Source organism: Bufo gargarizans, chromosome 2, assembly GCF_014858855.1.
Source record: "Bufo gargarizans isolate SCDJY-AF-19 chromosome 2, ASM1485885v1, whole genome shotgun sequence".
In the NCBI taxonomy this organism is placed as follows: domain Eukaryota; kingdom Metazoa; phylum Chordata; class Amphibia; order Anura; family Bufonidae; genus Bufo; species Bufo gargarizans.
The window spans coordinates 612,572,985-612,597,596 of NC_058081.1; the positions used below are offsets into that span (position 1 = coordinate 612,572,985).

A 24,612-nucleotide genomic window follows, 5' to 3' on the forward strand; every position below is an offset into this window, starting at 1 on the left:
AACGCAGGCCCCATAGAAATGAATGGGGTTGCGTGAAAATCGCAAGCATCCGCAAGCAAGTGCGGATGCGGTGTGATTTTCACGCACGGTTGCTAGGTGACGATCGGGATGGGGACCCGATCATTATTATTTTCCCGTATTACATGGTTATAAGGGAAAATAATAGCATTCTGAATACAGAATGCATAGTACAATAGGGCTGGAGGGGTTAAAAAATAAAAATAAATAATTTAACTCACCTTAATCCACTTGTTTGCGCAGTCGGCATCTCTTTTGTCTTCTTTTGTGAGGATTAGGACCTTTGATGTCACTACGTTCTTTACATGGTCCGTCACATGATCCATCACCATGGTGATGGATCATGTGACGGACCATGTGAGGAGCGTAGTGACGTCATCAAAGGTCCTATTCTAAATGGATGCAGACATCTTGTATTATCTAAACGGATGCAGACGGTTGTATTATCTGAATGGATCCGTCTATGCAGATCCATGACGGATCCGCACCAAACGCGAGTGTGAAAGTAGCCTTACATGTGGATTGGTCCCATATTTTGGTGCCATTGATTTCACCTCTCTGCGTTACAAAGAATGAAATCCATGGTGGAAGTCTGCGGCATAAGGCTCCATTCACACGTCCGCAATTGTGGTCTGCATCCGTTCCGCAATTGTGCGGAACGAGTACGGACCCATTCATTCTCTATGGGGACGGAATGGATATGGACAGCACGACATTTACGGAGCGCGCCGCCGATCTTCCGGTCCGCAGCTCGAAAAAAAAAAAAAAAAAAAAAAAATGTCCTATTGTCCGCAATTGCGGACAAGAATAGGCATTTCTATAGGGGTGCCGGCCGGGTGTATTGCGGATCCGCAATACACTACGGACGTGTGAATGGACCCTAAGTTTACACACCCTCTTTGCTGCTACTATACATTGCTGTGGATTTGCCAAACACAAATTCCCTGGCAAATGTGCAGCATATACAGTACCACGCAAAAGTTTTAGGAAAATTCTGCAAAGTAAGAATTCTTTTAAAAATAGAAGCGTCAATAGTTTAATGTCATCAATTAACAAAATGTAAAGTGAATGAGCAAAAGAGAAATCGAAATCCAATCAATATTTTGTGTGACCGCCATTGCCTCCAGAGCTTCAGTTCTTCTAGGTATACTTACTCACAGTTTTTGTAGGACCTTGACAGGAAGGTTGTTCCATACATCTTGGAGAACTAAGCACAGACCTGTGGACATAGGCTTAATCCCAGCCAGACTCGATGTTCAGATCATGGTCCGTGGTTGGCTAAGGGTACTTTCACACTAGCGTTTTTCTTTTTGGGCGCTGAGTTCTGTCCTAGGGGCTCAAATCTGGAAAAGAACTGATCAGTTTTATCCTAATGCATTCTGAATGGAGAGTAATCCGTTCAGGATGCATCAGGATGTCTTCAGTTCAGTCTTTTTGACTGATCAGGATTTTCAGAAAACCGTAGCATGTATTTTTACCTCCGGCCAAAAATCCTGAACATTTTGACTGAACGCCGGATCCGGCCTTTTTCCCATTGACTTGCATTATCTGGCGCCATGTGTTCAGTCAAACCGGATCCGGCTTTTGCATGTTAAACCCGAAAAATGTGAAGTCCATAAATGGCGGATCCGTTTTTTCCAATGCATTTTTTCATTGTGGTCAAAATCCTGATCAGGATTCAAATGTAATCTGTTTTCACACGTTGTTCCGGATCCGGCGGGCAGTTCCGGTGTCTGAATTGAACGCCGGATTTAAACAACGCTAGTGTGAAAGTAGCCTTATCATCACTTCCAGTGCTCCTTGTTCCTCTTTACGCTGAAGATAGATCTTAATTACATTGACTGGATGAATAAATTTAGATTTGAACTGTTAAGGCTGAGGTCGCATCAGCGTTCAGCCTTTCCATTCTCCTGTTCTGTTATAGGAGCAGGACAACGGAAAGGACGGATTCGGCACATAACTGAGCCGAACGGAGCCTACGGACCCCATAGACTCAGAAAAGTAGTGCATGCAGGCCTTTTGTCTCCGCTCCAAAATCATCTTCTGAGCGTAAACCTACCGGACCCCATTAGAGTCTATGGGCTCCGTTTGGCTCAGTTATGTGTCGAATCAGCTGAACGCTGATGTGAGCTCAGCCTAACACTTGTATCTTTTCTTACTTCGCAGCATTTTTTTCTGCATTTGCTTTAAACTTTTACGCTGTACTTTAAGTCCCATATGTGTGTAAAACTATATATATCTCGTCTATCAGTGGTGGAGAACCTATGGCACAGGTGCCAGAGGCGGCACTCAGAGCCCTATCTGTGGGCACCCACACCCTGGTAATAGTCTATGGTGCACCAATATGCCTTAGACTTTTCCTGACATTCATTAGCGCAGGGCGCACTATGAACAGCGTATTGAATCTAGGCAGGTTATTATAGCTAAATTATAAAGTACATGGAAGATATAGAATATTGGTATTCAGGTTAAATTTCCGTGTGTGTACTTCGCGATAAATAACTGGGTTTTGGATTGCAGTTTGGGCACTCTGTCTGTAAAAGGTTCACCATCAGTGTCGTGTATGAATCTTGAAAATATAGATTTTGTACGTTTACTTAGACCTGATTCGCATGACTGTGCTCGGTCCGGAAAACGTGACCGCCGTGGTCAGCTGCATCTCCCTTGGCTCTCCTGACCCGAACTGACGGCATCATAGCAGATTGAAGATCTATTGTACTGTGCTCACATGATCAATACAGTACAATAGACCCATGATCAGATAAGAACTGACTGTATCATAAATCACTATGAAGCGGTCAGTCCAAGAGATGTGGCCAACACTCTGGCCACGTTTCCTGAGCTGAGCATGGTCGTGTGGATCAGCCCTTAGTTATATTGGTTTCGGGGAAACCTTGGAGACAGCCAATATGTCCTTCACTGGGCTGGCCACTCAGCTTTCCTAGACGCCAAAAAAGCATATGTGCCATGTAATGTAGCATAGGGGTGGCAGTACTGCTGGCTAGTTATTCACTCTTATGGAAGCCTAGCAAAGCTGTATCACATATCTGTCTAGTAAGGTCATCTACCCTTCTAGAAACAGATATAGCTCACAGCCTTACCTGTAGTTATAATGGATTGTATTTTATGGAGCATTGCCCCATGGCTGCTTTTATCCATACACAGTGCCGTTGTAGTCTATATGTTGATTGTGGCATTGCAGCTCAGATCAATTCATTTCAGTGGCCGTGAGCTGCAGTACCAGACACAACCCATGAACCGAGGTGGCGCTGTTAGTAGAGAATTGCATCTATGTTTTTCTAAACCTGTGCAGACTTTATAAAGGGGTTAAAGGGGTTGTCTGGGTTCAGAGCTGAACCCGGACATACCCTTATTTTCACCCAGGCAGCCCCCCTGAGGCTAAACTGCCCGTGATCCCGAAAACAAGGGGTCTCGGACTCCCCTTTCTGATTGGAGAGGCAGTGCACATGTCCGTCCACCCCTCCATTCACTTCTCTAGGACTGTCAGAGGTCTGTCCAAAGTTGCTGGTTACTTGCAGAATTGTGTGGCCCCTATCGGTCCATTAATTAGCGGATAAACAATGGCGGCCATTGCATGTGTGTGTACTAGTTGGACAACAAATGGAACCTGTATGGAGGCACATGGTCTCTAATCTACTACTAATAACTACATATGCCGTTGTATTATGGCGGTATTCTGCAGTGGGTATACTGGTGTAATATGGCGTGCTTAAGAAAAGCTCATACTGAGCGGAAACGTCCCAGGTTCACAGTAACGGATCGCTCACGGAGTGCTGCCTGAACTTCCATTTTTTGTGTAATACAACATCTAATGGAACCGCCACCATTTTCGGATTTTTTACGACTCTGTATAAAATCTGAGGCCCCCAGTACAGTAAGGCCCCACATCCTTTTAGGCATCATTCAGATGTCGGTGAATCGCTGACAGCACACAGATGCATTAATTGTAGACTTGCACTACTATGAACACGCGTTGGACAACATCTTTCATGTAGCACCAGAAATCCTTGTTTCGTGGCAGCACATTGCCCAGTGTGAACAGAGATCTGCTGCTGACAGACAAGGAAACTGCAGGTGGACCAATGATCACAGTAATGATTGTTCATCCCCTATCCACAGAGGATAACTATTAGGTGGGTAGTCCAGGGCAGAGGTCACACTACGTTGTTCCCGGAAGAGTAAAAATACACTTCTTAACATTTTTGAGGAGTATTTTTAGCCGAGGAGGAGTACAAAAATTGCAGTTATTCATATATATATATATATATATATATATATATATATATATTTAATACGTAGTGCTACATAACATTATGGAGTTGCTAGTCATGCAGGGGAAACCATTACCACTCTCCTCTATGATGTCTTCCATGCAGAAATAGCATATTTTGACCATTTTAAATTTCTCTTTCAGAAGACTGAATCACTACCTTTTCTTGAAGCACCAAATCTGCACCAAAACTCAATGCAATTAGAATTGAATAGGGACGCCTGGTGGTTGTGGCAGGGAGCGGTGGGTGGCCTGGTGGCGGTGGGTGGGGTCTGGGACGAATGCACAGGAGGCAGTTATAGGACAGTCCTATGCACCGTATAGTGTACCGTATAGACCTCTCTGATCTCTGGACACTGTGCTCCATACATAAACCATACGGGGAAATAGACCTCTCAGTGGTCCAGAGAACATAGAAAAACTAATAGCCAAGAGGCTAAAGAAAACCCTGTTTCTGACCCTTATGTTAAAACATAACTTTCATTTGATTTCATTAAGAGTCTCAAAGGTCTGTAAGAGTAGGGTAGCTGCTTTTATAGACCCTTGAGACTCTATTAACACTTCTATCAACATAAGGTCATCTAGAGAAACAGCAGGTTTTTAAAATTATTTTTTCCCTTTAGGTATTAAAACATAACTTTTATTTGATTGCTCTAACATAAGGGTCAGAAACAGGGTTTTCTTTAGCCTCTTGGTTATTAGTTTTTCCATTCATAAACCTCCACATTGAGCTCCCATGCTGTCCCTGGCACTTCAGCAGCAGCCGGCATTGGCGCGCTCCTGAAAAGGAAGCTGCTGCTGTGTTCAGCGCGCGGGAGAAGGGGTGTGTGAGAGGATCGGCCAATGGCGTGGCAGCCCGCTGATACTGGCCAATCAGCAGCCTCCTCCCTAATAACAAAGCTCTGTACTGTACGGAGCTCTGTTATTGGGGCTTTCAGGCACCAGTGGTATTGCTGTGCTGCCTGTGCCGTTCACAGCGCTCAGTGTGCTCATTAATGGCAGTGAAATCATCGCTTGTACCGGCGTTATTGCGACCTCTGGTCCATGGGATAACTAGTAGATTGGTCCTACCCCTGGGGGTTCCAGAGATAGCGGAGTACAGCGCTCGGTTATCTCTTGAGATCTAATAGTTATCCTCTATCCTGTGGATAGGGCATAACGTTACATCACTGGAATAGCCCTTTAAGGCTTCTATCTCAGTCCAGAGCTGCATTCAAAATTCTGCTAATTCTTTGCTACTGGAATCAGTCAGCACATATGTCAGTAGATACACTGAGCTCCTGTAATTGACAGGGCCTTTTTACTGATTGCTGTGCAGTGCCTGGCCTAAAAACTACCCTTCTCAGTCAACGCAAGACACTGAACTAGCAGGGAGTGTAGCTTTTAAGCCTGTAGAATTGCGAGTGCAGCTCTAGGCTGATAGTCAGGACCATTGGACATATGGTTCACGTTCAAGATGATTGTGTTGGGAGACCATGGATGGACTAAGAACCTCCATAGATAGCAATAGAAAATAACCCACAGTTAGGCTACATGCACACGACTGTTGTTTTGGTCCGCATCCGAGCCGCAGTTTTTGCGGCATGGTTGCGGACCCATTCACTTTAATCCGTTGATCTGTTCCGTGGTCCACAAAATAGAATAGGCAATTATATTAATGACTGTCTGTGCCGTTCTGCAAATTGCGGAACGCACATAGACGCCATCTGTGTTTTGCGGATTTGCTCATTGTGGACCACAAAACACACAACGGTTGTGTGCATAAGGCCTTAGAGTTAGAAGACAGTGGCACATTTCTAGTTGCCTGGTTCCTGGCCTCCTCGAGGCACATACTTCATACATTTTCTTACTAAATTAATAGATTGGATTCTCAGGAATAAGCTCCGCCTCTTTCCAGGATGACATCGCCCATCATTGTCAAGTGCACTTCCGGACGGGTTCAGATTTCGCCTATGTAGAGCTAGGACCAATGGCATGTTCCTGTGTCTTGTTTTGTCCCCCTTAGATCTTCCTGTTCATCGTCCGCAGCCCGCAATCTTAGAGCGGATCCTCTCTCTCCATCTTCTCGCCGCAGCCTAATCTCCTCGCACATGTAAATTCACTTATCATGCTTTCTTAAAAGTCGCCTCCCACCCCTCCTCTACCTGACATCTAAATTGCTTTCAGTCACTGCTCCTTCTCCCGTTTTCCCTTAAATGAATTACTAATGACATCTTGCTCAATCATGCCCTCTCTGCAGGCACTTTCAGAGTAATGTGCCCCATCCAAACCTTTTAAACTATTACCGAGTGTATTTCCCAATTGAATCAGCGCCATCGCAGGTGTAATAACTAATCGTTTGACTTACACCTGCTCCGATCGTCTTAATGTCCGTGATCTGTGTTGGATGCTGGTAATTTCCTGTTTATTGCATTGTCCCATGGATCGGTTTTGCCTACATTTGCGGTGATTAGCAAATTTACGGAAACAAGATATGTAAAGAGGTGGGAGGTGCACCGCTGGACGCCATAGCTACCAGGGGCTGGAATAAGCGGCTGAAGTCCTATAGAACTCCATCATACCGAGGATGCACTGTTCAAATGAGTGGTCATCTATCTTTAATTAACGTTGGATATGTAGTCCAAAAATTCGATATCTGACCTTCGGGTTTTTTTATGGTCATTTATTTTCCTGTTGGTTTGTTGCAAAATTAATATCATCATGGAAACCATAACCATGCAGGGTAACTGAGAAAAAAACCTTCCACATCTGTTCACTGACTGCTGTACAGTCAGTATAAGGCCTCATGCACACGACCGTTGTTTTGGTCCGCATCTGAGCCGCAGTTTTTGCGGCTTGGATGCGGACCCGTTCACTTCAATGGGGCCGCAAAAGATGGGAACAGCACTCCGTGTGCTGTCCGCATCCGTTGCTTCGTTCCGTGGTCTGCAAAAAAATATATTACCTGTCCTATTCTTGTCCGTTTTGTGGACAAGAATAGGCAGTTATATCAATGGCTGTCCGTGCCGTTCGCACACGGACGCCATCCGTGTTTTGCGGATCCGTATTTTGCCGACCGCAAAACACACAACAGTTGTGTGCATGAGGCCTAAAGAAAAGATCAGTAGCCACAATCCAGATCTGGATCCCCCCCCCCCCAGGTGGCCAGTATAGGATCAGTGGTGGTGCTTTGCCTGGAATGCAGTCTCGGTGAGCCATCTGCTTTGCATGGTTAGTGTATCTGCTGCACAGTTCTCATCTGTCTATATCTGTCTTTGCAGATTGCTACAGCGGTGAAGTTTCTGCAAAACCCCCGAGTTCGCCAGAGCCCCGTCTCCACTCGCAAAGAGTTTCTCAAGAGAAAAGGTAAAAATGTTATTCTGTCCTAGACCCCTTCACATATACCAGCAATCCAGTTTAGTTCCCCCCCTCTGGCGTGAAGTAGAGAACGCTGGAGGGGAACTGAAGCCACAACTGATCCCCTAGTTCTCTACGGGATCATTCTCATACATCCGGTGCATCCATTGTGATGCCGGATGTCAAATAGCATCGGACATAAAAACGCTGCATGCTCCGTTTTTCTGTCCGGGATTATTGATCTACAGACGGCGGATCTGTGAACTGTTGTGTGCGGCTCCTGGGGTGAAGGGGGGTCATCAATTTCCGCAGTTATGAATGATACAGCTTTAGGGCTCATGCACACTAACTAACTTATTTTTTGTCCATTTGGTTTTTTTTTGTGGCCCGTATGCAGAACCATTCATTTCAGTGGGGCCACAAAAAAAGCGGAAATGTCTCCGTGTGCATTCCGTATCCATACGTCCGCAAGTCTGTTCTGCAAAAAAATAGAACATGTCCTATTCTTGTCCGTTTTGCAGACAAGGATAGGCATTGTTACAAGGGGATCTGTGTTTTGCGGACCCCAAAATACATACGGTGTTGCATGAGCCCTTAGGGTGCATTCACACAAGCGTGATTCTGGGTCCGCTTCCGTTTGGCAATTTTGCAGAACAGGTGCAGACCCATTTATTTCAATGGGGCCACAAAAGATGCGGACAGCATCTGTTGTTCCGTTCCGCGGCCCTGCAAAACATATAGAGCATGTCCTATTCTTGTCTGCCGTCGTGGACAAGAATAGATATTTTCTATATAGCGCCGGCCATGTGCGGTACGCAAAATGCAGAACGCATATGACCGATAACTGTGTTTTGCGGATCCACAATTTGCAAACTGCAAAACACTTATTACGGTCGTGTGAATGTAGCCTTAAAGGGGTTGTCAGGGTTCAGAGCTGAACCCGGACATCCCTCCATTTTCTTTCCGGCAGCCCCCCTGACATGAGCATTGGAGCAGTATATTTTCCGATGCTCTCCTTTGCCCTGCGCTAAATCGCGCAGGGCAAAGGCATTTTTTGGAGGTCCGGTGACGTACCGGGGCTCTCCATGGGGCTGCCAGGAACCCCCGGTGATGTCACCGGCACTGATGGGCGGGATTTAGCACTGCCCTAGCCAGTAAAACGGCTAGGGCATCGCTAAAGTCCGCCCATCAGAGCTGGTGACGTCACGGAACACACTGCCAGGCGTAAGTTTCCGCCCGGCAGTGTGTTATTGAAAACAAAAGAGCCCTTGCCCTGCGCAATCTAGCGCAGGGCAAGGGAGCGCATCGGAGCATGAGATGCTCCGATGCCAACATCAAGGGGGGCTGCCGGGGTGATAATAAGGGTATGTCCGGGCTCAGCTCTGAACCCGGACAACCCCTTTAACTGCCGTCCGCTGCAGTGGTGTGAGGTCATGAGGTCATTACATTACGTCCACATACCATCACTCTCAGGGTCGGACCAGGACAGTGTTGTCCATTGCAGCCAATCAGAGCCCAACGTCAACTTTTTGAAGTGCTGTTTTAATCCAAGAGCTGCACTGTGATTGGTTGCTGTAGCAAAAAGAATGTTTTTTTGATCAGACAGTTGATAAATGAGGCCTTTGTGCTTATTTCTACCGCACGGGTGGAAATGAATAGAAACATCGATAATGATATCATCCATTCAGCAGCTGCAGCCTGCCTTGTAAGGGCCGGTCACCTCTCGTCCCAGCAGATAATCCAGCACTGCTCCGTCCCCTTCTCCTCATACATCTCTATTAACAGTCCCTCTTTATAGACCCCGAGATTCAGTTGATGAGACCCTCATCAATTAGTGACAGGCGTGTATGCACTGAGCCGCAGGATAAATGTCATCTGCTGCGCTGCGTGTGCTACGGACCCAGAGAATGAGCCGGAAAATCGCTGTAAGGTCACGGCGCAGCCATGCTCGGGGTCAGGGAAATCTCCCTCTGATTGGTCTAATTAGTGAGCAATTGATCTGGCTTCGCCATATGCTTTCATGTAAACGTGTATTGAGCCGCTGAGGTCGTACAGGGATCTATACTAAGTAGAGCTGCGGGCACGTTACTCCCTGACAGCCTGATTTTTTCCCCCCTTTTCATTGACTCTCAATTAAAGCTGATAGAAAGTGGTAAAGTGACAGGAGGGGTTAACTTAATTATACGCAGGTATTAATTGTTGTAATTGTCTCCACACCTGTTATGTGTAGTCAGGAATCTCGTGTGCGTAGAGAAGCGTGCGGCTGCGGTTCCATGGAATAACAGAGCTCAGTAAGGCTGATGATCCTGCTAATCTGCCATCCACGGGTATTAACCTTGAGCTAGACTTTGATAACGATCTGGGGAGTGTATTGGCCATGCTTTACAGTGCAGCTCTGCTTGTTTATATTGGCTGCTGGTATAAATGTGCACACAGAGAAAGCTATTTTGGCAGAACTACGATCTCGGCAAAGGCGGACTAAAAAACATTGAGGGGTTATCCCGGAAATTATATTGATAACCTGTCCTCAAGATAGGTTGTTAATATTAATTATCACATTGGCGGGGGTCTCAGTCTTAGCACCCCCGCCGATTAACTGCTTTAGGGAGCTGCTGCACTCACCGCAGCTGTGGTGATTGATGCGAACTCCCAGCAGCTCACCAAGCACAGCGCCGTACATTGTATTGTGGCAGTGCTTGGTATTGCAGCTCAGCTCCATTCACTTCTATGGGGCTGAGCTGAAGCTAGGCCATGTGACCAATGTACGGTGACGTCACATGGCCTAGGAAGAGGCCGCAGCGCTCATAATGCACCTGACCTCTTCTAACAGCTGATCCCTGGGGGTCCTGGGAGTTGGACCCCCATCAGAGGATAGGTCATCCATGTTATTTCTAGGATAAGTGACCCTGAAAAAAAAAAAAAAAAAAAAAAGCCCTGAGGCCCCATGTTGTTTGTGGGTCCAAATTAACAGAAGGCGGCATCAAGTGGGCAGGGACAAGAGAAGTAGTCGGGGGCAGCAATACTGCAGCACAAAATAGTACCCCAGCAGAACCAAATACCATAGTGCAGCACAAAATACTGCCCCCGCACTGCAGTGTTAAACTGTATCACCGACCTGAGGACAGCGATATGGTTCAATTCAGGAGGGCACCTGCAGCCACCAGCCAGGCACATAAGTACCTGATGCCCCTAGCAATAAAAGTGTTTTCCGAGTTTTTTTTACTGATGGCCTATCCTCTGTATAGGTCATCAGTATCTGATTGGTGGAGGTCTGATACTCCGCGGCCTTCTCACAGCTCGCCAAGCACAGAGCCGTACATTGTATAGCGGCTGTGCTCGGTGTCACGCTCTGCCCCATTCACTTCTGTGACCGATGAATGTGTCGTCACTGGCCTAGGGAAAGCTGCAAGAAGGACGTAACGCTACTGCTAGCACCAGTGCCTTCTCGTACAGCTGTTTGGTTAGGGACCCAGTTGTCGGACACCCACCAATCAGATACTGATGACCTATTTTGAGGAAAGGTAGTCAATATAGGTGTGCAGCTGGCAGCTTGGGTGGCCCCCCTGGGCATCCACTCACTGGGAAATCTACCTATAAGGTCTATGGTCAGTCCGCCCCTGAACCTCATCTCCGCTACAGGAAAGTAAAGACAGAATGGGATTTTTTTTCGATTTCGTAGCGTGACTTTGGTCTAATCAACTCTATGACCATCCCTTTAATCATCGTAGATAAAGCTGCCAGTTTAGTGCCACATACTGGAGGTAGCTGCCCTTAAGGGTCCATTCACACGTCCGTTGTTTCTTTCCTGATCTGTTCCGTTTTTTGCGGAACAGATCTGGACCAGATCTGGACCCATTCATTTTCAATGGGTCCTGAAAAAAAATCGGACAGCACAATGTCTGATTTTTTTTTTTTTTTTTCAGGACCCATTGAAAATGAATGGGTCCAGATCTGGTCCAGATCTGTTCCGCAAAAAACGGAACAGATCGGGAAAGAAACAACGGACGTGTGAATGGACCCTAAATTGAATGTTTAACCCCTTAGCAGGTGTTGCAGCAGGATGTGGGATAGAAGTCAAACCCGAATCTTACCCATAAGGAAGTGACACTCAGATACCCGTGGGTTGGTAGGGTGTTTGTGGACCTCATGGTTGGGAATATTATTGTTTCAGCTTACGATATTTATAGATTCGCTAGCTGTCCATCCTCACATCTCCTAGCAGTCCCTGCTGGTTCAGTGTCTGTGAGCATATAGCAGTACCCAACCTTCCCAGAATGCAATCTAACAGAAACCATTGTGTTATGGTGGTTTAGCAGGGGGGGACGAGGGTCTTACAATGTGGCGTATGAAGCACACGCCATATTTTGTTCCGTGACTGTTTTTTCAGTTTCTGACCATCTCAGAACGAATTGTGTGATTAGGCATCTGTGATATTGCTATGTATCAAGCCGTTACCCGTCCATACATAAACTGGTGAGGTTCTCGGCAGAGAAGACGAGACGATTTCTTTAGATTTTTTCTTTTTTTTTCTTCAGATCTACTTATGATCAGGATAGAAGTTTATTTTTGGGAGCTAAAAGCCGCAAAAAGCCATTGTTTTCCTAATGCCTATTGTGGGATGTCGCCATGGTAACTTTATAGACTGCTCCTGTCTCAAGAGAGTCATCCATTTTGTATCTCCCCTCCCTTCATACTTAATATTTCAGCTGCTCATAAAAAGCACCAGAAAGGGCAAGAGGAAATTATTTAAATTAAATCACAAAAAATGGTGATTAGCGCCGGTTACGGATTTAACCCCTTCACTGCTGGCTAAAGTTTCACTCCCTTTCAGAAAAAGCGTCTTGTATAGCGTGGTATGCACGCTCATTGTTTCAAAGCGGGCCTGTCCGTACTATGGAACATTCTTAGGGCAGGGAAGATGGCATCCCGGTGCTGCTGTGGGATCTTCTCTCCATACAGGGGAGATCGGAGCCCCCAAATCGTTCCAGGAGTCCCAGTCAGGCTCTAGTCCCCTCTGCTTGTCATGTGATGCTCATTAACTAATTGTAGAGGAAGTATAGAGGCAATCTTATCACCTGATTGGCTGAAACGCTGCACATGGCGAGTAAAGGGGACTCCGCTCTGCCTGGAATTCCTGTAAGGACAATTGACATAGACATGAAAAGTTTTAGAGCTCTGAAAAAGGTCAGCGTTCAAGGAAAGAATAGATGAGCTTTGACAATCACCTATTCTCTTATCCATACACAGGGGTGATATCATTACAGGCAGAATTGGAATGACAGATAAGCAGATAACTGCAGTAAAGTGATCTGTACAGAACAAGAAGTGGTGCCTATTAGTAGACTACTGGCCAGTGCGAAGACTGCAGGGTTTTTATGATTTTTGTTTAAATTAAAGATATTGACATGGAAAATTAAAAATAACATCAAAAATTCTTTAAAAATGTTAAACTTTATTTTTTTTATTTAAACAATAGGTTATTGTATCTGATGATACATTACCTTTAAAGAATTTCTGTCACCAGATTTAACCCTATTAAGTTAGCTGACATTGGCTAATGTCAGCTAAACCTAACTAGCCTATTCCTACTTTTATCTATGCCCCTGTTACGCCAGAAATCTAACTTTTACAACAGAAATCTAACTCTTATAATATGCTAATTAGCCTCTAGGTGGCGTTGTTCCTGCTCCTAGAGGCTCTGTTCTCCCACCTTTTGTCGCCTCCCTCCAAGTCCTGATTGACAGGGCCAGGTAGTCCTCGCATCTGTCTGCCAGCACTGTGTTCTGGTGAAATCTTGCACCGTTTAGCCTTCGGCGCAGGCGTGGTGAGGGAAAGACGCTCGCAGGCTGGCAGCTTCCTCACCGCGCTGGCAGACAGATGCGAGGACTGCCTGGCCCTGTCAATCAGGACTTGGAGGGAGGTAGCAAAGGTGGGAGAACGGAGCCTCTAGGAGCAGAAACAACGCTAATTAGCATATTATAACAGATTTCTAGCGTAACGGGGGCATAGATAAAAGTAGGAATAGGCTAGTTAGGTTCAGCTGACATTAGCACATCGCCAATGTCAGCTAGCTTAACCTCCTCCCGTCACACTAACGCCGAAAGGCGTCATCTCTGCGGCGCTCCCAGGTCACACTAACGCCAATAGGCGTCATCTCGCGAGACGCGAGATTTCCTGTGAACGCGCGCACAGGAACGGAAGGTAAGCGAGTGGATCTCCAGCATGCCAGCGGCGATCGTTCGCTGGCAGGCTGGAGATCCGAATTTTTTAACCCCTAACAGGTATATTAGACGCTGTTTTCATAACAGCGTCTAATATACCTCCTACCTGGTCCTCTGGTGGTCCCTTTTGTTAGGATCGACCACCAGAGGACACAGGTAGGTCAGTAAAGTCGCACCAAACACTACACTACACACACCCCCCCGTCACTTATTAACCCCTTATAAACCCCTGATCACCCATGATCACCCCATATAAACTCCCTGATCACCCCCCTGTCATTGATCACCCCCCTGTCAGGCTCCGTTCAGACGTCCGTATGATTTTTACGGATCCACGGATCGGATCCGCAAAAAGCATACGGACGTCTGAATGGAGCCTTACAGGGGGGTGATCAATGACAGGCGGGTGATCACCTATATACACTCCCTGATCACCCCCTGTCATTGATCACCCCCCTGTCATTGATCACTCCCCTGTAAGGCTCCATTCAGACGTCCGCATGATTTTTACGGATCCATGGATACATGGATCGGATCCGCAAAACACATGCGGACGTCTGAATGGAGCCTTACAGGGGGTGATCAATGACAGGCGGGTGATCACCCATATACACTCCCTGATCACCCCCCTGTCATTGATAAACCCCCCTGTAAGGCTCCATTCAGACGTCCGCATGCGTTTTGTGGATCCGATCCATGTATCCATGGATCCGTAAAAAATCATGCGGATGTCTGAATGGAGCCTTACAGGGGGGGTGATCAGTGACAGGGGGGTGATCACCCTGATTACCCTGATCACCCCCTGTCATTGATAACCCCCCTGTAAGGCTCCATTCAGACGTCAGCATGCGTTTTGTGGATCCGATCCATGGATCCGTAAAAAATCATGCGGATGTCTGAATGGAGCCTTACAGGGGGGGGTGATCAGTGACAGGGGGGTGATTACCCTGATCACCCCCTGTCATTGATAACCCCCCTGTAAGGCTCCATTCAGACGTCCGCATGCGTTTTGTGGATCCGATCCATGTATCCATGGATCCGTAAAAAATCATGCGGATGTCTGAATGGAGCCTTACAGGGGGGGTGATCAGTGACAGGGGGGTGATTACCCTGATCACCCCCTGTCATTGATAACCCCCCTGTAAGGCTCCATTCAGACGTCAGCATGCGTTTTGTGGATCCGATCCATGGATCCGTAAAAAATCATGCGGATGTCTGAATGGAGCCTTACAGGGGGGGTGATCAGTGACAGGGGGTGATTACCCTGATCACCCCCTGTCATTGATAACCCCCCTGTAAGGCTCCATTCAGACGTCCGCATGCGTTTTGTGGATCCGATCCATGTATCCATGGATCTGTAAAAAATCATGCGGATGTCTGAATGGAGCCTTACAGGGGGGGTGATCAGTGACAGGGGAGTGATCACCCTGATTACCCTGATCACCCCTGTCATTGATAACCCCCCTGTAAGGCTCCATTCAGACGTCCGCATGCGTTTTGTGGATCCGATCCATGTATCCATGGATCCGTAAAAAATCATGCGGATGTCTGAATGGAGCCTTACAGGGGGGGTGATCAATGACAGGGGGGTGATCAGGGAGTCTATATGGGTGATCCCCCCCCTGTCATTGATCACCCCCCCTGTCATTGATCACCCCCCCTGTCATTGATCACCCCCCCCCCCCTGGTAAGGCTCCATTCAGACATTTTTTTTTGGCACAAGTTAGCGGAAATTTTTTGTTTGTTTTTGTTTTTGTTTTTTCTTACTAAGTCTCATATTCCACTAACTTGTGTCAAAAAATAAAATCTCACATGGACGCACCATACCCCTCACGGAATCCAAATGCGTAAACATTTTTAGACATTTATATTCCAGACTTCTTCTCACGCTTTAGGGCCCCTAAAAAGCCAGGGCAGTATAAATACCCCACATGTGACCCCATTTCGGAAAGAAGACACCCCAAGGTATTCCGTGAGGGGCATATTGAGCCCATGAAAGATTGAAATTTTTGTCCTAAGTTAGCGGAAAGTGAGACTTTGTGAGAAAAAAACAAAAAAAAATCAATATCCGCTAACTTATGCAAAAAAAAAAAAAATTCTAGGAACTCGCCATGCCCCTCATTGAATACCTTGGGGTGTCTTCTTTCCAAAGTGGGGTCACATGTGGGGTATTTATACTGCCCTGGCTTTTTAGGGGCCCGAAAGTGTGAGAAGAAGTCTGGGATCCAAATGTCTAAAAATGCCCTCCTAAAAGGAATTTGGGCCCCTTTGCGCATCTAGGCTGCAAAAAAGTGTCACACATGTGGTATCGCCGTACTCAGGAGAAGTTGGGGAATGTGTTTTGGGGTGTCATTTTACATATACCCATGCTGGGTGAGAAAAATATCTTGGTCAAATGCCAACTTTGTATAAAAAAATTGGAAAAGTTGTCTTTTGCCAAGATATTTCTCTCGCCCAGCATGGGTATATGTAAAATGACACCCCAAAACACATTGCCCAACTTCTCCTGAGTACGGCGATACCAGATGTGTGACACTTTTTTGCAGCCAAGGTGGGCAAAGGGGCACACATTCCAAAGAGCACCTTTCGGATTTCGCAGGCCATTTTTTACACATTTTGATTGCAAGGTACTTCTTACACATTTGGGCCCCTAAATTGCCAGGGCAGTATAACTACGCCACAAGTGACCCCATTTTGGAAAGAAGACACCCCAAGGTATTCCGTGAGGGGCACGGCGAGTTCCTAGAATTTTTTATTTTTTGTCACAAGTTAGCGGAAAATGATGATTTTTCATTTTTTTTCTTTTTTCCTTACAAAGTCTCATATTCCACTAACTTGCGACAAAAAATAAAAAATTCTAGGAACTCGCCATGCCCCTCACGGAATACCTTGGGGTGTCTTCTTTCCAAAATGGGGTCACTTGTGGCGTAGTTATACTGCCCTGGCAATTTAGGGGCCCAAATGTGTGAGAAGTACCTTGCAATCAAAATGTGTAAAAAATGGCCTGCAAAATCCGAAAGGTGCTCTTTGGAATGTGTGCCCCTTTGCCCACCTTGGCAGCAAAAAAGTGTGACACATCTGGTATCGCCGTACTCAGGAGAAGTTGGGGAATGTGTTTTGGGGTGTCATTTTACATATACCCATGCTGGGTGAGAGAAATATCTTGGCAAAAGACAACTTTTCCCATTTTTTTATACAAAGTTGGCATTTGACCAAGATATTTTTCTCACCCAGCATGGGTATATGTAAAATGACACCCCAAAACACATTCCCCAACTTCTCCTGAGTACGGCGATACCAGATGTGTCACACTTTTTTGCTGCCAAGGTGGGCAAAGGGGCACATATTCCAAAGTGCACCTTTTGGATTTCACCGGTCATTTTTTACACATTTTGATTGCAAAGTTCTTCTCACACATTTGGGCCCCTAAATTGCCAGGGCAGTATAACTACCCCACAAGTGACCCCATTTTGGAAAGAAGACACCCCAAGGTATTCCGTGAGGGGCATGGCAAGTTTTTAGAATTTTTTATTTTTTGTCGCAAGTTAGTGGAATATGAGACTTTGTAAGAAAAAATAAAAAAAATAAAATCATCATCATTTTCCGCTAACTTGTGACAAAAAATAAAAAGTTCTATGAACTCACTATGCCCATCAGTGAATACCTTAGGGTGTCTACTTTCCGAAATGGGGTCATTTGTGGGGTTTTTCTACTGTTTGGGCATTGTAGAACCTCAGAAAACATGACAAGTGCTCAGAAAGTCAGAGCTGCTTCAAAAAGCGGAAATTCACATTTTTGTACCATAGTTTGTAAATGCTATAACTTTTACCCAAACCATTTTTTTTTTTGCCCAAACATTTTTTTTTTATCAAAGACATGTAGAACAATAAATTTGGCGAAAAATGTATATATGGAATGGATGTCGTTTTTTTGCAAAATTTTACAGCTGAAAGTGAAAAATGTCATTTTTTGCAAAAAAAACGTTAAATTTCGATTTAATAACAAAAAAAGTAAAAATGTCAGCGGCAATGAAATACCACCAAATGAAAGCTCTATTAGTGAGAAGAAAAGGAGGTAAAATTCATTTGGGTGGTAAGTTGCATGACCGAGCAATAAACCGCTAAAGTTGTGGAGTGCCGATTTGTAAAAAAGGGCCTGGTCACTAGGGGGGTATAAACCTGTGGTCCTTAAGTGGTTAATAGGGTTAAATCTGATGACGGAAACCCTTTAAAGAGCTAGTATGCTCCCACAGGCTGCACTCTATGGGGGGTGCGAGTGAAAATCACCTTTTTAGGGAAAAAGCTAAATTTCTGGGGGAGTGAAAAATCTTTGTTTGCTCCAGTTATTATAAACCTTCTAAAGGGAGCAGATGATGGTGGATCTGTCATCTAGTGCTCTCTGTTATCAGCCTAGAGGCAGACTAGACTCTGGAGATCAATAGCAAAGGGGGGAAAAGCCCAGTAGACTCCCCTCCCCCATGAAGAAAACATGTAGAATAATCTGTAATAGGAGTAGTAATTATATTGGTAGTTACAGTCTGTTCACTTCAGGCATCGTTGTCCCTGTGATGGGGGTGGCGGGAAATATTTACTTTTCTGGTGTCATCTAAGGTAAAAAAAATACCACACTCGGAAGTAGATTAACAGGTGTGGCACTTTACGGAAGCGTTAAGGAGTTAAGAGAAGGAATGCCTGTGAATGGAAGTCATCAATATTGTCAATTTATAGTCCGGTATTGGGAAACACAAACCAGCAGGTGGTTGTGCTGTCCATGATGGATGACGGACGCGCCATCAGTAGGGACGATACTTCAGCACCAAGACAAAAAAAAAATCAAGAACCAATCCTTTTCTGGACATGGGCCCTACCCCTTTGTATAGAATACACAGTCACAGATACCTCCTTAAAGGGCATCTGTCAGCAGGTTTGTACCTATGACACTGCCATGTGCACTTGGCAGCTGAAGACATCTGTGTAGGTCCCATGTTCATAAGTGCCCGCATTACTGATTTTTTATTTTTTTTTTTTAAATATATGCAAGTTAGTCTCTAGGAGCAACGGGGGCGTTGGCATTACACCTAAAGGCTCTTCTCTCTGCCTCATCCTCTAGGCAGTGTCATAGGTACAAGTCTCCTGACAGATGCCCTTCCCGTGTGCTGCACATAACTATTTTGTTTAGCCGCAAAAGGCAATTCAGACCCCGGTATACAGAAGCTGGAGGAGGAGAGGACACCTGCTGCTGCGGGCCATGGATGATATGGGCAGCCTGCAGGGGGGCTCCTCACCTTCACCAATGCACTGCATAGACTGGCCGCCATTACTAAAAATCAGTCCATGGGCCCCACAAACCCTGTCATGGAGCACTTTACTATAAATCACCCTGAAGCACAAGCTGCAATTATGTCTATTAATCCAGCATTAATGGGACCTGATTCTGGATTATCAGATATTCTGTGTAATCAGACCGCCATAGAAAAGTATTGAGGAAGAAAAAAAGCCTAGAAATTAACAAATTGCCTCAGTTTTTTTTTTTTTCTTTTGATGTTCTGAACCAGTGAGTGTGGAACTAAAGGCCCCCTTCCACATTAGTGTATTGTTTGGCGGACAGTCTAATGTGTGTGGGGAGCTCCCGACTCTCCTCCTATTGGAGAAATGAATATTTTCACCCCTCACCCGACCCCAGTAAGCCACCATCAGAGGCGCCTGGCAGCGGCTTTCTCCTCATTGAACGATGTGTAGGCTCTGTACACGTCTATAATGGACGCCATGATGCAGGATCGGGCTTGTCACACATTAGACACCAATGACTTGTTATGGGGTCTATCGTGCCCAGATAAATTAGCACTACAATGGAGCCAATTACTTTGGTTATTGACTCTCCTCGTCCTTTTTTAAGCGATTTCCAGTTCCTGTAAGAACAATTTGCTTCAGTTTCTGGAGTCAATATTCAGCACCGCTCATCCCTGTATCATTATGTGCGAGGTACAAAACATGTTTTACTTTCTAAAGTGTTCTGGTAAATCAGTGCAAATTATCATTGATGATAATCTATTTCCGCCATCTTTTTTTTCCTCCCAGTTTTGATTTTTTTTTTTTATTATTATGATAATTTTTGCACATTTTGCTAATGTGGAGATCAGCAGGGAGCGATTAATTATAAAAGCCTTGGGATTTCAGCGGCTCCGTGAAAGCATCGACAACACATCCTAAAAGCCATGTTGATTACCCAGGGTAACCGGAGATTGGGATCGGTGCCTGCCAAGATCTCGTCAGCGCCCATTTTTTTTTGCAATACTCTGAGTGCTTGGCACTGTTGGCATGGATAACCGCCAGCTCTGCTCTCCCTGAAGTAGCAAGGACGGGATGTCGCTAGATCTGTCCTCTCTCCAGAGCAGCTTAGGGCAAGTCTAGAGCTGAGGATAACCGTGCAAGGCCCTGTCCGTGGTCCGCCAATACATGCCTATCAGTGCAGATCTATCACGCCCTTCTGTAATCTAACCAGTCATTCAATTAACACTTTTTGTATTTGTTGAAAACTGCGGTTGCAGCATCAGCTTCAACGATCTGCTTCTGTGGTTTTTTTGAATGGTTTTGTCACCTCTGCAGAAAACCACATTGCTCTGCTTTAGCACATCAGGGTTTGCTCTTTTAGGGTATGTTCACACATTGCGTATATATATATATATATATATATGTATATATATATATATATATATATATAGGCAGGGGAAAAATATGCCACATATAGCAGCAAAGAAGATGATATTTTAGTAAAATTCAGAAAAAAAATTATGTTGTGCAGATTAAGTCCTATGTCGCAGTTTTGTTGTGGATTTCACCCTTTGTCATGCGTAGGGTAAAATCCACATGTAACAATTACGCAGCAAATCCATGACTTATTTTTTATTTTTAGTTTTTTCCATTCAGTTTACATCCCATGTGGATTTAGCCTTAAAGGGGTTTTCCAGTTTGCACCAACAGCCTTTAAAATAATAATTTACGCAGGTAGCTGTAATTTTGTAATGCATTTCTTTTACCTTTATTGCTCCTATCTTCCGTTCTGGGCTGTGGTCACATGATCCTGTCCTTGGCCTGTCAGTATTAGGGGAGTGTCTATGTAACTAGATGGGTGGGAGGAGCTATAAACTAGCTGGGTGTTAGGGGAGTGTCTATGTAGCTAGCTGGGGGGAGGAGCTATAGCCTAGCTGGGCATGGCACAGGAAGGTTCTGGAGCTGCGCATCATGTGTTTGGTTGGATACAGCAACCACATTTGTTTACATGGTGAAAAAAAGGTTAGGAGAGTCAAAATTGAAAAATGGGAAACATGTACATGAGGTAAGCAACTCGATTAGCATATCTGTTGAAAAAGATAGTAATCCCAGAAAACCCCTTTAAAGGGGACACCGAGGTAAAAATGTATCTTGTCCATTTTCCATGCGATTCTCTGCAATCCGTTGTTCACTGTTATCAGCCAGGTCCGGATGGGAAGGGGATGACTGAGCACAAACACAACATGAAACACATGTACAGGTCAGCTATATTAGCGCACAGGGCTCGTACATTTGGAGGAGTGGCTGCCTCTATTTGGCCATGCACCGTGTGGGGTAAGTAACGTAAGAACGTCATTGCGATTGGGGTGACACCAAGTGTGTCTAGTTTCAGATACTACTACCTTTGTACTGTAAAAGCATCTTTTATAATAATAATAAAAAAAAAAAAAAAGAATTCTGTTACCACATCCTGGAGTTAGAGTTTTTCTGTTTCTAGCCATGTAGTCATATAAGGGCTTGGGTTACATATGATTTATTGATTGATTCTAGTTATACCGGTAATTGTTTGGCGGGAGATGGGAGAATGGCACAAAAGAGTAGTTCTTTTATGCCATGCACTGTGCCCATGTGGTAATAATGCTATATTGTCTATATTACCCTGTGTGGATTCTTAGATATGGTAATGGAACGTGCTTAGAACCTGGATGCAATAACAGTTGCAGTTAACCTGTTGGTAGACAAATATGGCAGCAGAACCAGGCTCTTAAAGCTACTATCACACTAGCGTTTTGCTATATCCGTCATGGATCAGCAAAAACGCTTCCGTCATGATAATACAACAGTCTGCATCCGTTATCACTAAAATAGCCATGATGGATCCTTCTCTAAAACCATTGCAAGTCAATGGGGGACGCATCTGTTTTTTATGTCAGAGAAAACGGATTTGTCACCATTGACTTACATTGTGAGTCATGACGGATCCGTCTTGCTCCGCATCCCAGGACGCACTCAAAAACACTGCTTGCAGCGCATTTGTCTGCGTCATAGGAATGCAGTGAAAAGTAATGGAATGCATTCTGTGCACTCTATTCCCCTCAGTTCAGTTTTGTCCCCATTGATAATGAATGGGGACAAAATCTCAATAGCGGAAAGGGAAAGCACAGATGTGAAAGTAGCCTTACCTAGATACACTAACAGAACCAAGAGCAGTACATTGATACAATGACAGAACCCAGCTCAGTACATGGATACAGCAATAGCACCAGGCTCGGTACATGGATACAGCAATAGCACCAGGCTCAGTCCATATATACAGCAATAGCACCAGGCTCGGTACATGGATACAGCAATAGCACCAGGCTCAGTCCATATATACAGCAATAGCACCAGGCTCGGTACGTGGATACAGCAATAGCACCAGGCTCGGTACGTGGATACAGCAATAGCACCAGGCTCGGTACGTGGATACAGCAATAGCACCAGGCTCGGTACGTGGATACAGCAATAGCACCAGGCTCGGTACATGGATACAGCAATAGCACCAGGCTCAGTCCATATATACAGCAATAGCACCAGGCTCGGTACATAGATACAGCAATAGCACCAGGCTCAGTCCATATATACAGCAATAGCACCAGGCTCGGTACGTGGATACAGCAATAGCACCAGGCTCGGTACGTGGATACAGCAATAGCACCAGGCTCGGTACGTGGATACAGCAATAGCACCAGGCTCGGTACGTGGATACAGCAATAGCACCAGGCTCGGTACGTGGATACAGCAATAGCACCAGGCTCGGTACGTGGATACAGCAATAGCACCAGGCTCGGTACGTGGATACAGCAATAGCACCAGGCTCGGGACGTGGATACAGCAATAGCACCAGGCTCGGGACGTGTATACAGCAATAGCACCAGGCTCGGGACGTGTATACAGCAATAGCACCAGGTTCGGTACGTGGATACAGCAATAGCACCAGGCTCGGTACGTGGACACAGCAATAGCACCAGGCTCGGTCCATATATACAGCAATAGCACCAGGCTCGGTACGTGGATACAGCAATAGCACCAGGCTCGGTACGTGGATACAGCAATAGCACCAGGCTCGGTACGTGGATACAGCAATAGCACCAGGCTCAGTCCGTGGTTACAGCAATAGCACCAGGCTCGGTACGTGGTTACAGCAATAGCACCAGGCTCGGTACATGGATACAGCAATGGAACCAAGCTCAGTCCATATAGTGCAATAGCACCTGGCTCGGTACATGGATACAGCAATAGCACCAGGCTCAGTCCGTGGTTACAGCAATAGCACCAGGCTCGGTACGTGGTTACAGCAATAGCACCAGGCTCGGTACGTGGTTACAGCAATAGCACCAGGCTCGGTACGTGGTTACAGCAATAGCACCAGGCTCGGTACGTGGTTACAGCAATAGCACCAGGCTCGGTACGTGGTTACAGCAATAGCACCAGGCTCGGTACGTGGTTACAGCAATAGCACCAGGCTCGGTACGTGGTTACAGCAATAGCACCAGGCTCGGTACGTGGTTACAGCAATAGCACCAGGCTCGGTACGTGGTTACAGCAATAGCACCAGGCTCGGTACGTGGTTACAGCAATAGCACCAGGCTCGGTACATGGATACAGCAATAGCACCAGGCTCAGTCCATATATACAGCAATAGCACCAGGCTCAGTCCATATATACAGCAATAGCACCAGGCTCGGTACATGGATACAGGCAAAGCTCAGTAAGTACAGCGATCACAGAATTTTGCAGTTTTGATGGCAAATTTGTTGACTGCCTTGTGATTCACGAGCATTATGTTTCTTAGGAAATTTCACAAGTTGCATCCAATAGTGTTTCCACAAAGTACAGTCACTTTTACATCTTATTTGGGAGGGCCAAGCATTTGATGGGGCCAGTCAGTGGAAACATCATCACACCTGGCCCCCTCTATCAACCTGCAGATGGGGGTGTGGCAGTTGCAGAGAGAGCAGAGCCTCCAGGTGTAATGGCAAAGCCCCTGTTGCTCTGAGGGCTCTATCAAATGAGCGTATCCCGTGCGTGGAATCCGCTGCGTGAAAGACAGCCAAGCCCCGTCCCGGACATCAGAGACATTGAGCATTAACATGAATGATTGATAGTGACAACTTTATCTCACTGTGATTTTGTAGTAAAAAGGTCACAGAGAGGCACCGAGTGTTATCAGTCATGTTAATGCTCCATGTCTCTGCTGGACGGGGCTTGGCTGTCATTCACTCAGCGGAATCCACGTACGGGATCCGCTTGTGTGAAAGAGCCCTTAGAGCAGGGCTGGCCAACCTGCGGCTCTCCAGCTGTTGCAAAACTACAACTCCCAGCATGCCTAGACTACTTAGAGCTATCAGCCTACAGCAGGGCATGGTGGGAATTGGAGTTTTACAACAGCTGGAGGTCCGCAGGTTGGCCAGCCCTGCCTTAGAGGGTCATTTGA

At 45.8% G+C, this 24,612-nt stretch overlaps 1 protein-coding gene across 1 annotated transcript in view; it reads left to right on the plus strand.

Annotated features, from left to right (window-relative positions):
- The window catches only part of PEX14 (peroxisomal biogenesis factor 14), a 132,854-nt gene that overhangs the window by 56,497 nt on the left and 51,745 nt on the right, over window positions 1-24,612 (plus strand). The window contains exon 3 of the mRNA XM_044282068.1: window positions 7,570-7,654. Within this exon, the coding sequence (XP_044138003.1) occupies window positions 7,570-7,654 (85 nt within the window). The remainder of the gene's footprint in view (window positions 1-7,569; window positions 7,655-24,612) is intronic.